The sequence below is a fragment of the Rhinatrema bivittatum genome, chromosome 7 (assembly GCF_901001135.1).
Source record: "Rhinatrema bivittatum chromosome 7, aRhiBiv1.1, whole genome shotgun sequence".
Lineage (NCBI taxonomy): Eukaryota > Metazoa > Chordata > Amphibia > Gymnophiona > Rhinatrematidae > Rhinatrema > Rhinatrema bivittatum.
The window spans coordinates 100,174,428-100,189,884 of record NC_042621.1 but is presented as its reverse complement, the minus strand read 5'-3'; the positions used below and the strand labels follow the sequence as shown (position 1 = coordinate 100,189,884).

General features: G+C 49.4%; 1 protein-coding gene across 1 annotated transcript in view; it reads left to right on the top strand.

Annotated features, from left to right (window-relative positions):
- Window positions 1-6,936: 6,936 nt before the first annotated feature.
- The window catches only part of BCAR1 (BCAR1 scaffold protein, Cas family member), a 159,233-nt gene continuing 150,712 nt past the window's right edge, over window positions 6,937-15,457 (top strand). Inside the window, exon 1 of the mRNA XM_029608803.1 lies at window positions 6,937-7,305. Coding sequence (XP_029464663.1) covers window positions 7,294-7,305 — 12 coding nt within the window. The 5' untranslated portion in view covers window positions 6,937-7,293. The remainder of the gene's footprint in view (window positions 7,306-15,457) is intronic.

The window sequence follows — 15,457 nt, the reverse complement described above, 5'->3', positions numbered from 1 at the left end:
AGGGAGGTTAAATAAATACGCATTGCAAGCAGAATGGTGGGCAAAGGTAATGGAGATGGCGGAAGGGATATAGAGTTACTTGGATTTTTTGAAATACACTTATGGATGATCAGAGATGGATTTAGGAGTTTGTCACCCCTAGGCGCAGCTCAGGCACAGGTTCTGTGCAAAAACTGGAAAAATCTGAAGCACACTGGCAAACATGTCCATCTTTCATGTTATAAAATTTGAGTAATTTTCCAGCCTTGTTTGAGTGTGTATAATTCATTTAATGTATTGGATAAGGAAAAGGGATCTTAAGTATCAGTACAGGAAGGAGATCTCAGTGATGGGCAGAAGAGAAGGACCAGGGATGGGGAAAAGAGAAGGACTAGCAATGGGGTGAGGAGAAGGTGAAAGGATTGGGGATATGAGGGAGGAGTATGTGAAGGAAAGAAGACTAGAGATAGAGGAGGAGAGGTAGAAAGGAGTGGGGACAGAAAGGAGATGAGAAGGAAAGAAGACTAGAGATAGGGGAGGAGAGGTAGAAAGGAGTGGGGATAGGAGGGAGGAGTATGAGAAGGAAAGAAGACTAGAGATAGGGGAGGAGAGGTATAAAAAGGAGTGGGGATAAGAGGGAGGAGTATGAGAAGAAAAAGACTAGAGAGGGGAGGAGAGGTAGAAAGGACTGGGGATAAGAGGGAGGAGAATGAGAAGAAAAGAAGACTAGAGATAGGGGAGGAGAGGCAGAAAGGAGTGGGACAGGAGGGAGGAGTATGAGAAGGAAAGAAGACTAGAGATAGGGGAGGAGAGGTAGAAAGGAGTGGGAATAGGAGGGAGGAGTATGAGAAGGAAAGAAGGCTAGAGATAGGGGAGGAGAGATAGAAAGGACTGGGGATAGGAGGGAGGAGTATGAGAAGAAAAGAAGACTAGAGATAGGGGAGGAGAGGCAGAAAGGAGTGGGACAGGAGGGAGGAATATGAGAAGGAAAGAAGACTAGAGATAGGAGAGGAGAGGAGAGGTAGAAAGGAGTGGGGATAAAAGGGAGGAGTATGAGAAGACTAGAGATAAGTGAGTAGAAAGGAGTGGGGATAAGAGGGAGGAGTATGAGAAGAAGAGAAGACTAGAGATGGGGAGGAGAGATAAAAAGAACTGGGGATAGGAGGGAGTAGATAAGTAGACTGGGAATGCGAGGAGGAGTAAGAGAGGAAAAGAAGACTAGAGATAGGGGAGGAGAGATAGAAAGGATTGGGGATAGGAAGGAGGAGTATGAGAAGGAAAGAAGACTGGAAGAGGAGGAGTATGAGAAGAAGAGTAGAGATAGGGGGAGGAGAGAGAGAAAGGAGTGGGGATAGGAGGGAAGCGCATGAGAAGGAAAGAAGAACATAAGGACATGCCATACTGGGTCAGACCAAGGGTCCATCAAGCCCAGCATCCTCTCTCCAACAGTGGCCAATCCAGGCCATAAGTGTTATGAACACTGCCCGCGGGTTCCCCCGCGAGCAGGCTCACTCACCCCATGCTGTTCTTCAGCTGACGCGGCAGGACGCCGCTGTCGGCCTTCACCACGGCTGGAGCCGCGGACTTTCTGCTTCTCCCACGGGGCTGGGACCGCCCCCGACGCTGCTTCCCATCTTCGCGGTGCTAAGGCCGCAACCCCGGGCTGGCCCGGCGGCTGGAGCCGCCCCCGGGGCTCCCCGCAGCGGCTGGAGCCGCTGCCGATGGCAGGGCCTGCTCCTCAGGCTCTGTCAGCGTCTGTACGCGATGACGACGGTGCAGGCCGCTGTCCACGGTCCTGCACAGCTCCCTGCTGCTCTCCTTAGGTGTCGGCGCTTGCCTCTCTGCAGAATTTAAAGGGCCAGGCACAGGAAGTGTGCTGGTCCCACCTTGGGACTAATTTCCTGTACCAGCCCTATATAGGGCTGCTGCTCCATGCTGCTCGTAGCAGATCCGAAAGGGCTCGGAATGGTCAGAGGACCATTCACCTTCCAACATCCTCGGATGTTGGCCTTGAGAGCTTGCCGGCCTGGCAGAGGGTAAGACCATCAGCCATGCGGAGCCACCGTCAACCCTTAGCTCGGCCTTGAAGGTCTGGGCCCGGGTTGAGGCCCATGGGTACACTAAAACCCCCGTTCTCAACAATAAGAACCTGGCAAGTACCCAAAAACTAAGTCTATTCCATGTATTCCTCTACAATTATTACAAAATGCCACTGCGAGGATTCTAACCAAATCCAACAAAAGGGAACATATTACACCCATCTTAAAGAACCTTCACTGGCTCCCCATCAATCAGAGAATTTTCTATAAAACCATAACAATAATCCACAAAGTCATCAAAAACTCCACTCCAATTGATCTCACCATCCCTTTACAACTTCACACCTCTTCCCGTCCAACGAGGCTAGCCCAGAGAGGCACGCTAAAGGCCCATCCGCTCAAAACTTCTCTTAGTAAAAGAGCTCTTTCCAGCGCTGGACCTAAACTCTGGAACTCTCTCCCTCCTGACCTGAGATTGGAACAATCGACTCCCACCTTTAAAAAGAGACTCAAGACTTGGTTGTTTAATCAAGCATTCTCCTAATCCCAATAACTATTCTGAACTTTTCAATATTCGACCTCAGGCCCGACTCATTCAATTCCGAACATATATTCTCCTATATTATTTTGTTATTTAAATTGTACTCTCCTTGCTCCGTTGAAGTTATTTATTGCTCTCATTAAGTTATTTTATTTTATTTTTCCAAGTTAAATCTTCCCTGTTCTCTGTAAGACATTATTCTACATTCTGTCAATTTTATTGTTACAATGTAAACCGAACTGATTAGTAACTTTGTTGCTAGAACTTTGGTATATAAAACTGTTAAATAAATAAATAAAATGTAACTGTTGCTAATGGCAGTGGCTATTCTCTAAATGAACTTAATAGCAGGTAATGGACTTCTCCTCCAAGAACTTATCCAATCCTTTTTTAAACACAGCTATACTAACTGCACTAACCACATCCTCTGGCAACAAATTCCAGAGTTTAATTGTGCGTTGAGTAAAAAAGAACTTCCTCCGATTAGTTTTAAATGTGCCACATGCTACCTTCATGGAGTGCCCCCTAGTCTTTCTACTATCCGAAAGAGTAAATAACCGATTCACATCTACCCCTTCTAGACCTCTCATGATTTTAAACACCTCTATCATATCCCCCCTCAGCTGTCTCTTCTCCAAGCTGAGAAGACTAGAGATAGGGGAGGAGAGGTAGAAAGGAGTGGGAATAGGAGGGAGGAGTATGAGAAGGAAAGAAGACGAGATAGGGGAGGAGAGATAGAAAGGACTAGGGATAGGAGGGAGGAGTATGAGAAGGAAAGAAGGCTAGAGATAGGGGAGGAGAGGTATAAAAAGGAGTGGGGATAAGAGGGAGGAGTATGAGAAGAAAGGAAGACTAGAGAGGGAAGGAGAGGTAGAATGACTGGGGATATGAGGGAGGAATATGAGAAGAAAAGAAGACTAGAGATAGGGGAGGAGAGGCAGAAAGGACTGGGAATATGAGGGAGGAATATGAGAAGAAAAGAAGTCTAGAGATAGGGGAGGAGAGGCAGAAAGGACTGGGGATGGGACGGATGAGAGATGGGGAAAATTGACGAAAGGGGTAAATTGGGAATCTAAGTAGTCTATGGGTACCCTGTCAATCAAATGTGACCTCAGCCAATCAGCGTTCACTTCCAGTCTAAGCCTCATCTACTCCCTGCCCAGTCCCATAGAAGAGAATGGGAGTAGCCATGCCCTAAACCCCCTCCTGCCCCTGGCCATGCCCCTCCTTCCCCCTTCCGCTCCTGGCCACACCTCTAGCTCTGCCCCTGACCCCCCACCCATGCTCCTCCCCTCAATAGAAGTGAATGTACATCTGGTGAGATCATCAAAAACAGCCATTAATCCATCAATTCTGTCATCATTAAAAAGTGACAGGGCCCTTTTTGATAATGTTCTAGGGGGCATGTTTTTGGGGGTGAGGGTTGGCCTTCTGGTGATGACATACCTGTGATATCATAGGGGGTTTGGCTTGGGGAGGGGCATGGGAGGGGCCACAAGTGACATCATAGGGGGTTAGGTTTGGGGCAGGGAGTGGGAGGGGCCACCATTCACTTCTATTGGGGGTGAGGGGTGGAGCTAGGGGCATAACCAGGGGAGGTGGAAGGGGGCAGCAGGGGCAGGGCCAGAGGCAGGGTTTGGGGCAGGGCTACACCCATTTACTTCTATGGGAGTGGGTGTGGAGTGGGTGTGGCTTACACCAGAAGTGAACACTGATTGGCTGACATCACTTTTGATTGACAGTGTAACCATAGACTACTAATCTGGCATGGGAGAAAGAGAGGGAGTTAGAGAGGTTCTGGGATTGAGAAAGGGGGAGGAGTAGGATGTGCTCTGGTCCTGCTCCCCCCCACTTACAACTCTTCCCTAACCTCTCAATCTGGCACACACACACCAGCATCAATGTCTTCTCTCTCTCACACACACAAACCCTTCCCCCCATATGATTCACCCTCATCCCTCAGCCTCCATTCTCACCCCCCCCCCCAATGATCCCCATTCAGTCCCTCCTAATCTTACCAAAATGATCTCCCTATGCTCTCTGTGCTCCAGGCTCACTCTCCTCCCATTTCTTTTCCCTGCAAGCTGCCTGGAAAGGGAGGGGCTGCATCAGGAAGCAGAGGGCTATTCTCCGCTGAGTGAAATTCAGCCAGCCTACTGCCACCCCCCCCCCTCAAAAAAAAATTATTGCTACCCTAGACACAGGCCTAGTGTGCCTATTGACAAATCCAAGCATGGGTGATGAGAAGGGAGTTATTGAGGAGGAGGGTTATAATAACTTTAGAGTGATGAGAAATAGGAAAATAAGTGGGATGGCAAAGTGGCAAGTGAAGGATGGGAAGGTGATGATTAAAAGGTGTCATTCGGGGTTGGGGTGGGGGGAGATGGTTATGATGGGAGGAATGATGGGAAGTTGGTTATTAGTGGGGTGATGGGGTGCAGATGTAGGGACTGAAGATGACAGGTGATGGGAAGGAAAGGAACGAATGTAATTCTGTCTTCTTTGAGTAATTATAATCAAAAGGGCTCTTATTGTTTTAATCACTAGTCCACCAGCCAAGCTTTGACCCATTCAGTCTCAAGGAACAACACTGTGACAACCATGACTAAAGCCACGAGTCCTCCAGCACTCACAGGCTCTACAGGTCAAGTTCTCTGCCCTTTTCTCTACTCTTGTCTCTTTATATTTTTTTTTTTCAGTTTGTAGCCATCCTCTTCTCTCTCACACTCGGGCCGATTCAGTAAAGTCCGCAGGAGAGCAGGCGAACGCCCACTCTCCCGGTGCAAGCACAGGCCACTTGCCTGTGCGCGCGATTCTGTATTTAAATGAGGCCCGCGTAGAACATGCAAAAGGAGGCGCTAGGGGACACTAGCGCATCCCTAGCGCCTCCTTTTGGCCCGGAGTGGCGGCTGTCAGTAGGGTTTGACAGCCGATGCTCATTTTGCCGGCATCGGTTCTCGAGCCCGCTGACAGCCACGGGCTCGGAAACTGGACGCCGGCAAACGAGCGTCCGGTTTTCGACCTGACAGCCGCGGGCCGACTTCAAATTTTTTTTTTATAACCCTTCGGGACCTCCGACTTAATATCGCCAATATGCACTTTCCCGGTGCCCGAAGAAATTAACGCCTACCTTTGGGTAGGCGCTAATTTCTGAAAGCAAAATGTGTGGCTTGGCTGCACATTTTGTTTTCTGAATCACGTGGGAATACCTAATAGGTCCATCAACATGCATTTGCATGTTGAGGGCGCTATTAGGTTCGGCGGGTTGGACACGTGTTTTCGGCCCCTTACTGAATGGCCCCTTACTGAATGGCGTCCAATGGCAGGTTAACAGTGCGCTCCATCAGAGCGCACTGTACTGTATCGGCCCGACTGTCTTTTTTTGTACAGCAGTTGCCCCATCTGTTACAAGATGCCTGAATGGGAGGTAGGCAGACCTGCACAGTACTAAACACACACACTGACACACACACACACACTATGATACAAGATTCGAGATATACAGTAATGAAAATATAGCTTTATTTACAGCACACATACTTCATTTCCTGTGACTATAATACATACCAAATCAGCATCCTGTCACTCATCAGGTCAGGGAACCCCAGTGCAACCGAAAATCAGCAGCACACAGCTAATCCGCATCCTGCCACTCATCAGGTCAGGGAACCCCAGTGCGACCGAAAAACAGGAGCACACAGCTTCAACAGGAAAGATCCTGCGCCTCTCGTCAATGCACAGGTGAGGCTCCAGCCTCCCACCGGAGTACCCTGAACTTTTATAGGGCTTTGTAAATAAGTGTGTTCAGGTAGATGAGCCAGCACCTGAGTCTGGGAACCTTTCTGTACAGGGTAGGGCTGCTGGCCAGGCATTCCCCCTCCTGTTGCATCAGGTCCCAGGCACAGACAAGCTACTCTCCCCCACAACCACTTGTGTAAGCCCTGCTTAAAAAACAAGCCCCCAGCTTAAAAAGTGACAGGACAGCATAATGTTTGTTCTGAGAGCAAATTTTTAACCCATCGTATTACACCATCCTTGGCTGCTCCTCTCACCTTTCTATGCTGGTTTCTCTCCCTCCTCACTCGTTCTGTCTGTTGGTGGTGTCCCTTCACACAGTTAACTAACCCTCTTCTCTTCCATGCTATGCTGCCTGTCTCTTCCTTTCTCTGCCTGTGGCTCTCTGATTATGATGAGTTTCTGCCTCAGCTTTCCCAACATCCCATTCTTTGGCCCTTCTCCCGCTCTGTACCGCACGTCTCCCGCTCCCTGCCCCGGTTCCCTTTTGCCCTCCCCGTCTGTGACGGTCTCCTTCTCTCCCCCCCCCGGTTCCCTTTTGCCCTCCCCGTCTGTGACGGTCTCCTTCTCTCCCCCCCCACCCTTAGCCCCTCCCTCCTGCCCCCGGTGTCCTGGCTCCCTCCCTCTTTCCCTCCCTCCCTGTGTGTGTGATCCAGGCGGAGTCTCCCCAGGACTCAGTCTTGTCAGCGGATACTGTAGCCGGGAGAAGCCGAGCCGGAGCCCACCCCTCCCGCCCCCCGCCAGCAGCAGACACCCCCGGCGAGGAGAAGGCGCCGGAGGGCTCCGGGCGATCGGAAGCAGAGCCCGATCCCGGCGGTCCGGCGCCGGAGCCCGGGATTCCGGAGCATGTATTAAGCCGCGGGAGGCCGAGAAGCAGCAGCTTGGGCTGCGGGGAGGAAGCTGCCCGCCTCCGGCCGATCGCCGGAACCTGCCGGAGACATGAACTACCTGGTGAGTGAGCGCCTGCGGCGGAGGCTCCGCCGCCTGAATACTAACGAGGACGGGAGGGAGGGAGAGAGAGAGAGGAGCAGCTGAGCTGCCTGCAACCTCCTGCCGGGCCGGCGGGCTGCGTCTGACTGGGACTGCTCTGCTCCTCTCTCTCTCTCTGGCCTGGGCCCCTCCTCCGTCCTTTCCACCGTCCTGGTCCCTTCCATTTCGCCTGCCTTTGCTTTGACTTGAGTTTGTGTAAAACACACGTCTTGAGACAGGAATTCCAAATATTACTGTGCAAGCCCCCCTCGATGTCAGGTCTGCTCCTTGCCCAGTTACCCTCTCGGGCTGCAGGGGCTGTAACATACCATTTGCCCGCAGTTTCTTTGCTAACCGGCCTTTTAATTACAGGCGAAGCGAACGGCCTTTTTTTTCATTCCTTCTCCCACTTGTCCCCCCCCCCCCTTACGGCTGCACACTCAAGGAACAGGGAAATATTTCAGCAGTGAGAAAAGCAGGAGGCAGAGCTTCCTGCCACCCGGCCGGCAAACTGGGTTTCTCCAAGTCGGTCATTCGGTGGGAAGCCGCGGTCTGCTGAAGTGAGTCAGTTCTCAGCTTTGATCTGCTTGGAAGTTGTGCCTAACGTAACAGCCTTCTTTCTGTTTTTATCACAGTATTAAGTGACCTTTTGCAGGGGAAGGAGGCAGTGTGGCCTCCCTCAGTCAGTGGGAGGTGTAAACAGTTTTCTCCGGGTCTGCTAGCTCTTTGGGAAAGGGTATGATGGGGCGGGGGGGGCGTTATATAGTTCAGCTGCCAAAGGAGAATGCAGTAGCTGCTTTTCGCAAACCGTATGTAAGCATTTTTAACAGCCAAGAAATCCGTTCTGTGCGTGTGTGTCGCACAAGGTGGGGGAAAGGGGGTAAACTATGTATCTGGATATATCACATCTGTGTAGATGAAATGAGACCCAAGTGCAGAGAGTTTCTTGCCTTCTCAATAAGGGAGTTGAATTTAAGAGCAAGTATATTCTTAGCATTTCTTCCTTTCTCCATTCATGGATATCTAAGTCAGGGACCATCGTCAGCACTTAGATTCCAATATATAAAAGTGCATTGAGGCTAATGCTAATGCAGATAACATAGACTGATGGAATAAAAATATTAATAAGCTGTAACACATGCAAATTCATGCAAAATAGCTAACACATATTTAAAACGAGTTAATGTACATTGTGTTAAGCAACACGGTTTGCATTAACCCACCAGTAAAGCACAAACTTTTAACTATTGTAGATAAGTTGTTGCGTTAGCCTCCGGGGGGGGGGAGACTAATGCTTGGTCCATTGTGGACTGTGATCTCCCCCACCCACCCTGACCTGCCAAAGTTGATGGCCTCCCAGTCCCCACCTCCACCCCTGATCTATTCCATCCGGAGGCACAGGTGCAAGGGGGGCAGGAGGGAGTCCACCTCCTTGTTAGAAGCTGTGCAGTGTGGACAGGCAGGGAAAGGAAACACCGAAGCAATGGCCAAAGGATGGCAGCTTTCAAGTCACCGCCCTTAGATATCCCAACCAGCATCCCTAGGCGTACCACTTCCCCACACACAAACCATCTCTCACCCCCACTTCCACATGCCCCCTTACATTACCCAGCCACGCCCCAAAACTTCCTTCTGAGTCCTGGATAAAGTATTCGTCCACTTGAATGCATGGAAATAAAAGGTAAACAAAACATGAAAGGAGATAATGTTTTTATGCTTTCTGACATATGGAATCTTGGCGAGGATGATGTAAAAGTTGGTCCATGTCTGTCTGGGTGCATTTGGAGTGTCGCCAGATGTGGCTTTCTGCAAGAAAATAGGAATATTTCAGATGAGTTTGAAACCCCCAAAACATTGGGTCAGTATTTTCAGAGAGAGAATCTCTCTCACAAAAAAAATCCCCATTGCTTTACAGTGGGAGGCAGTTAAAAGCTGTGGAATGTTGGCAGATGGGGTAAAAAAAGATCTGATGCAGCTCGAAGCTTTCAAGCCATCTCACTGACGCACAGTTAAGCTTCCCCCCTCCCCAAACTCCCTCACAAACCTCCCCCCTCCCCAAACTCCCTCACAAACACAAACCTCCCCCCTCCCCAAACTCCCCCACAAACACAAACCTCCCCCCCTCCCCAAACTCCCCCACAAACCTCCCCCCTCCCCCACAAACACGTCCCCATTCCTAAACACCCCACAACACCCTCCACTTACAAGCAGGTCCCTCCCACACATCTCCTAATCTTTCCCACACACCCCTACACGTATCCCCCCTCACGCATAACCTCCCCCCCCCCCCCCCCAATGTATGTTCATCCACAGACTCACGTGATCTGAGACACAGACACATCTGAGACGTGTCACTGTTTACGTGTGTGTGTGTGTGTGAGGGGGGTATGTGGCAGACTCTTCCTTGCTTGCGTTCTAAAGTTTGAATTTAGACTACAATGGGTCCCATGCAATTAATCAACACGGAAAACCAGGCGCTCAGTGTTGAGTGCCCGCTTTCTTAACGCACGCCCAGCACCTCTCCTGGGCGGGTTGATCAGATATTTAAATGAGGGGTCATGCTAAAAAGGAGGCACCAGAGATAAATATGCGCCCCTAGCGCCTCCTTGGCAGCGGGGCGCCCGGGAGAGGTGGCTGTCAGCGGGTTAGAAATACGGACACTCAGTTTTACGAGCGTCTGTTTTCCTAACCTGTGCACGGCCATGGGTTAGGAAAACGGATGCTCGTTAATTGAACGTCCCTTTTCCTAACCTAAAAATGTTTTTAAACCTCTTGGTTCCTCCGACTTATGATACTAAGCTGGAGGATGTACAGAAAAGCAGTATTTTCTGCTTTTCTGTCCACTTTTTTGAGCATAGAAGTGTGTGGGTCGGGCACGCATTTATTTTATGGATCTGGGGAGAAGAGCTAATAGCCTCCACATGCAATTGCACGTGATGAGCGCTCTTAGTTTCGCGGAGGGGTTGGACGTGCATTTTGGACGCGCTAATCCCCTTATAGCCTAAGGGGTTGCGGATGTACATCCACCCGTGTGTTAAATAGCGCACTTGGCCCCAATGTTTTGTGATAAACTGCTTCAGCTTAACTCTGAGCCAAGCTGCGGGTTGGGAGTGGCGTGAGCCGTTGCCTGTATAACTGCCTTCCATATGCACCACAATCCTACCAAAGGAAAAACACACACACACACACACACACACACACACACACACACAAAACAAGTGGAAAACCCATACTTAAGCATAGCATGTCCTCAATATGTAATGTAAGAACCCCAATCAGATCTATGTTGTGCCCACTTGTTATCAGACAAGCTTAATTAAATTGTTTGAGTAGCTTTTGGGGAGCTGAGCTCCCTCCACCAGGTCAGGATAGAATTAAGACCTTGCGGATCTTTATTTCTTCTCATTTCAGTGGACTAACTTTCTCTCAGATGAAACATATATCGCATGCAGTGGCGTGAAGAAATGCACCGAAAGGCTCGTTCTCTTTTGGACCTAATTAAGAACTGCATTAAGTTAGTCCCAAAAAAGGATATTGCCCTGTATTATTTAGTTGACCTTCATTTTTGTGCTGCCGAGTCCTGAAAAGGAAGGATGCATATTTATTATTGGGCCTTGGACTGATGGGAGGGTGGTTTTCTAGAATTACTGCTAGTAAATAAGGACTGTGACATGCACTTTGTCTGCTACACCTTGTCCGTGCTCTGTGCTGATGCAGGGTAACAATAAGTGAGGAGACCTCTGGATTTGGTGTTGCTTGCATAGCCGTGTTAGTTTTAAACTGGATTCTGGATCCCCCTCCCCCCTCCCCCCCCAAACGAGTTGTTATGTTTAAAAATTCCCCCCAAACCAGCATTCCAGAATAATCCCTAAATATCTCAATAATAACAACAACCTCAAAGCCAGTATTGCAGCCACCAGCATTTAGTGGCATCCAGAATCAGGAGTATGAGTTGGCTGAAGCCAGCTGGGTGTGCATGGCTCTGGGTGTGAGGTCTTCTGAACATGTAGAAATGTTTAGAGCCTGATTGTATTTAAATTACCTGTCAGTTATGTCACACTATTCTAAATTTTCATTTCTGTCTCAGAAATGATTTTAATTTCTTGAAATAAATTCAAAATGTATTTTCTCTGTGCAGATTCCCTCATTCCTTTTGGCCCTAGCAGCCTCCTGCAGCACTTTTTTTTTTTTTTTTTTGCTATCACCACAATCAGAACCAGCCCAAACTAAGCTAGATGACATCAAACTTCATCTTATAGCCTTTCCGCCATTTAGTCCAGCCACTGCATTGATAGTCCTTAGCCAGAGATCTCAGATTGCAGAACCTGGTGTGCATGCACCTAGAGTCTTGCCACTGGGTGTAGCCATTTTGCACTGTCCAGGACTCCCCAGACTGCCTTTGTCACATCCCCAGCTCCTGCTGGCCCAAGTGGCAGAAACTGGGTTCAGGAATTGAATCCAGATCCCCCCTTGTTCCTCTGGTGTGGTGTGTGTTTCCTGGATCTGGCCAATAGATGTTGCTGTTGTGTGACAGCGGCTGTGAATACAACCTCTGCCACATTCCCAGCCATCTGGAGTAACTAAAGCCAGACTTGTAAATCATTCTGGGGTCTATTGCATGGCACTACCACTGAGTCATCAGGTCTGCCTTTGAGTCTCAGTTTTGTAAATCTGTGCTTTTAAAACCAGGAATTCTTTTGTCAAAGCCCAGATCTGTAATATATTTTTAACTTTGGTTTTGAAACTAAATTTTATTTATTTAATAATTTTACTATGATTATGTAATGTTAAATTAGTTGTTCAGTTTTAACAAGGCAAGTAACTCACGTAAACATTTTTTATGTTTAACACCTTTCTGTGGCAGCACAATACTCAGACAATCCCGTTATCCTTGACAGTAAGGCTGTGCTAACCTCCAGATTTTTCTACTATGCTATCCTCCTATTTTCAATGGGAAAAAGGTTTAGGCCAAACAAGCAGTATTTGTAGTGGAGTAACACCTTAGAGAATCTGCGTCTAGGTATCTTGAGAAGATTTTATAGAAGACCATTCGGACCTAAATACAGAACGCCAGCGCCAAGTTTAAATCACTTCGGTCTAATTTGGCATGCGGTTCCCTGTATATAATACATAATATATGCCTGTGACATAATTATGTACGTTTTTATTAGTGCTTTTCAACAAACGTTAGAAAAGCGCTTATGGGTGATTGTCCATCTGGAAGACAAATGACCATTCGTAAACTTCACGGATTGGCTTCAGTCGTGGGGTGGACACCACCTACAGTTTGACAAGTAACTGTATTGAAAATAACCTCAGCCTGATGAAGCTGGGGTCCTTTTCAAGAGCGTTACCTTTAAAAAGCATTGTAAACCATGCATATGGATGGTTTATTTGTCCCTGCCAACGTCCTTTCCAGCCCCAAAGTTCACACACACATGAACACAGTAGTAAGAAAACAAAGCAAAATAGTAACAGATTTTTATAAATAAAATTCCATTCACTCTTTATCCGAGGAGGCGCTACTGTGGAGTAGCAACACTGTTAGCCCGGCAGAAGCCTTCTAAGACCGGCCGCATCTATTCAGAAAAAGAATACAGTGATTAAGATAACTTTGCAGTTTCAGACAGGTCAATCCAGTAAAGTGCGGCCGCGGTTACCCTGCTCCTAACCCGCTTTCTACTCACTTTCTGGCCGCGTTAGCCCTTCCTGCGATCCACAATCCCCTTTAACGTACTCTTACCGCGTCCTTAAATCCCCGGGTAACCCCTTCCGCACGCGGCATGTATATTAGATGTAAACGATCGAATTAGCTATTCCCTCCCATACAGTAACGCGCGCCCCGACTATCGCCTTTTTACCCTGCCGTTTTGCCGCGCGTTTAACCTGCTAACTTACCGCCTACCCTTACCCCTGCGATAGAGGCAGGGGTAAGGGTAGGCGGCAAACTTTCCCCCAGCCCCCGCTCACCTGCCCTGGCCGCGTCCATGGGTCCTGGTCTCCGGGGCAGCCCCAGTCCTCTCCCCTCCTCCCAAAGCAACAAAAACGAAAAAAAGCAAAAAAAAAAAAAAATTGCAAGAGAGAGAGGGGAGAGAGGACGGGCAATCCTACGCTCGGGATTGCCAGTCCTCTCTCCCCTCCTCCCGAGGCAAGGCGCGAAAAGCAGCCTTGCTCCGGGAGGAGGGGAGAGAGGACTGGCAGTGTAAAGCGACGAAGCGACTTACTTTTTTTGCAGCCCCCTCCGGAGACGGACATCGGCGAGGACGATCGCGGCTCCCTGCCTCCAGCTGCCCGCGAAGATAGACGCATCGTACGGGCGAAAGCGGCCCCTGTGCGTGCAATTGGGCCGCTCAAGGCGTGACGTCATGACGTTTGGCATCACGGCATGTGACGTCACGCTTTGACCAACCTTAAGCCATAAAGTACTCGGATTCCCCCCACTTCTCCAGGTACCAGGAAGTGGACAGTTCTCCGACACTCGGGATTGTCAGCCCTCTCTCCCCTCCTCCCCCCCGAAGCAAGCAACGAAAGCGGGAAAAAGCGAAAAAAAAAAAGTTGCAAGAGAGAGAGGGGAGAGAGGACGGGCAATCCTACGCTCGGGATTGCCAGTCCCCTCTCCCCTCCTCACGAAGCAAGGCGCGAAAAGACGAAGCGACTTACTTTTTTTGCAGCCCCCTCCGGAGACGGACATCGGCGAGGACGATCGCGGCTCCCTGCCTCCAGCTGCCCGCGAAGATAGACGCATCGTACGGGCGAAAGCGGCCCCTGTGCGTGCAATTGGGCCGCTCAAGGCGTGACGTCACGACGTTTGGCATCACGGCATGTGACGTCACGCTTTGACCGGCCCAATTGCACGCACAGGGGCCGCTTTCGCCCGTACGATGCGTCTATCTTCGCGGGCAGCTGGAGGCAGGGAGCCGCGATCGTCCTCGCCGATGTCCGTCTCCGGAGGGGGCTGCAAAAAAAGTAAGTCGCTTCGTCTTTTCGCGCCTTGCTTCGTGAGGAGGGGAGAGGGGACTGGCAATCCCGAGCGTAGGATTGCCCGTCCTCTCTCCCTTGCAACTTTTTTTTTTTTCGCTTTTTCCCGCTTTCGTTGCTTGCTTCGGGGGGAGGAGGGGAGAGAGGGCTGACAATCCCGAGTGTCGGAGAACTGTCCACTTCCTGCTACCTGGAGAAGTGGGGGAATCCGAGTACTTTATGGCTTAAGGTTGGCAATTCAAGCAGCTGCCAGGCCCCCCCATTGCCTCCTCCCGGAGAAGCAGGTAGAGCCTTCTGACCCTCAAGGCATGGCCACACCTTTTCCCTGCTTTTTGACTCGAGCTGGCTTGGCGGGAGCCCCGAGTCTTGTAAATAATTAGCATAAAAGCCGATTGGTGAGTTAATGTAACTAGCTTCACCTTACCTCAGGCCCTGCTTCTAACCACCACAGGCCCGGTGTGTGTTAATGATTTACTGAACGATAATGAGAGTGAGAACTGGGTCTTTGCTAGCCCGCCGTCGCACAATACTGGGGGGGAATGATATAGTCTGCCCTTTTCAACAGCTTCATAAAAACGCTTGCAAGATTAAAAAGTTGACTGGGCACGGTTCAGCAACCTTCTAGGGCTCGTGCGTGGAGAACATTACTCAGCAGTTATTTATTCAGGTCTGAAGCACAGGAAGCGCAATTCAAAAAGAGAAAAAAAACAATATTTGCCTTCTGGTGGTTGTTCTCAGCAGTTCCTGCCCCGCCTGTGAGCTCCCATCAGGAAGCAGGGCCTTGGCCTCAGTAGGCAGAGATGACCAGCAGCAGTAGAAAGCTGCAGGTAAAGCACGTGCTCGCTGGGGATGGGTGTGGAGAGGAGGTGCCTCCTTTCATTGGCACCGTTAAAGAAAACTCTTTAAAAAAAATACCCCAAAAGACCATGTTTTTTTTTAGTTTTATTCTTTTTCAAAAGTAAATACTTGCTGCCACCAAAGAGTGAATTTTTTTTTTAAACAGCGGCCTAATTGACTGAGCTTTTCTTGTAAGCAATCAATCAACCAACAGGCAACGGATCCATTTTAGGTTTTTACAGCAGTATTTTGTGGTCTTTTTTTGAGTCTCACGGTCAGGGAGCTGTGAAGGTGCACATCACAGAAATGCCGCCCGGCG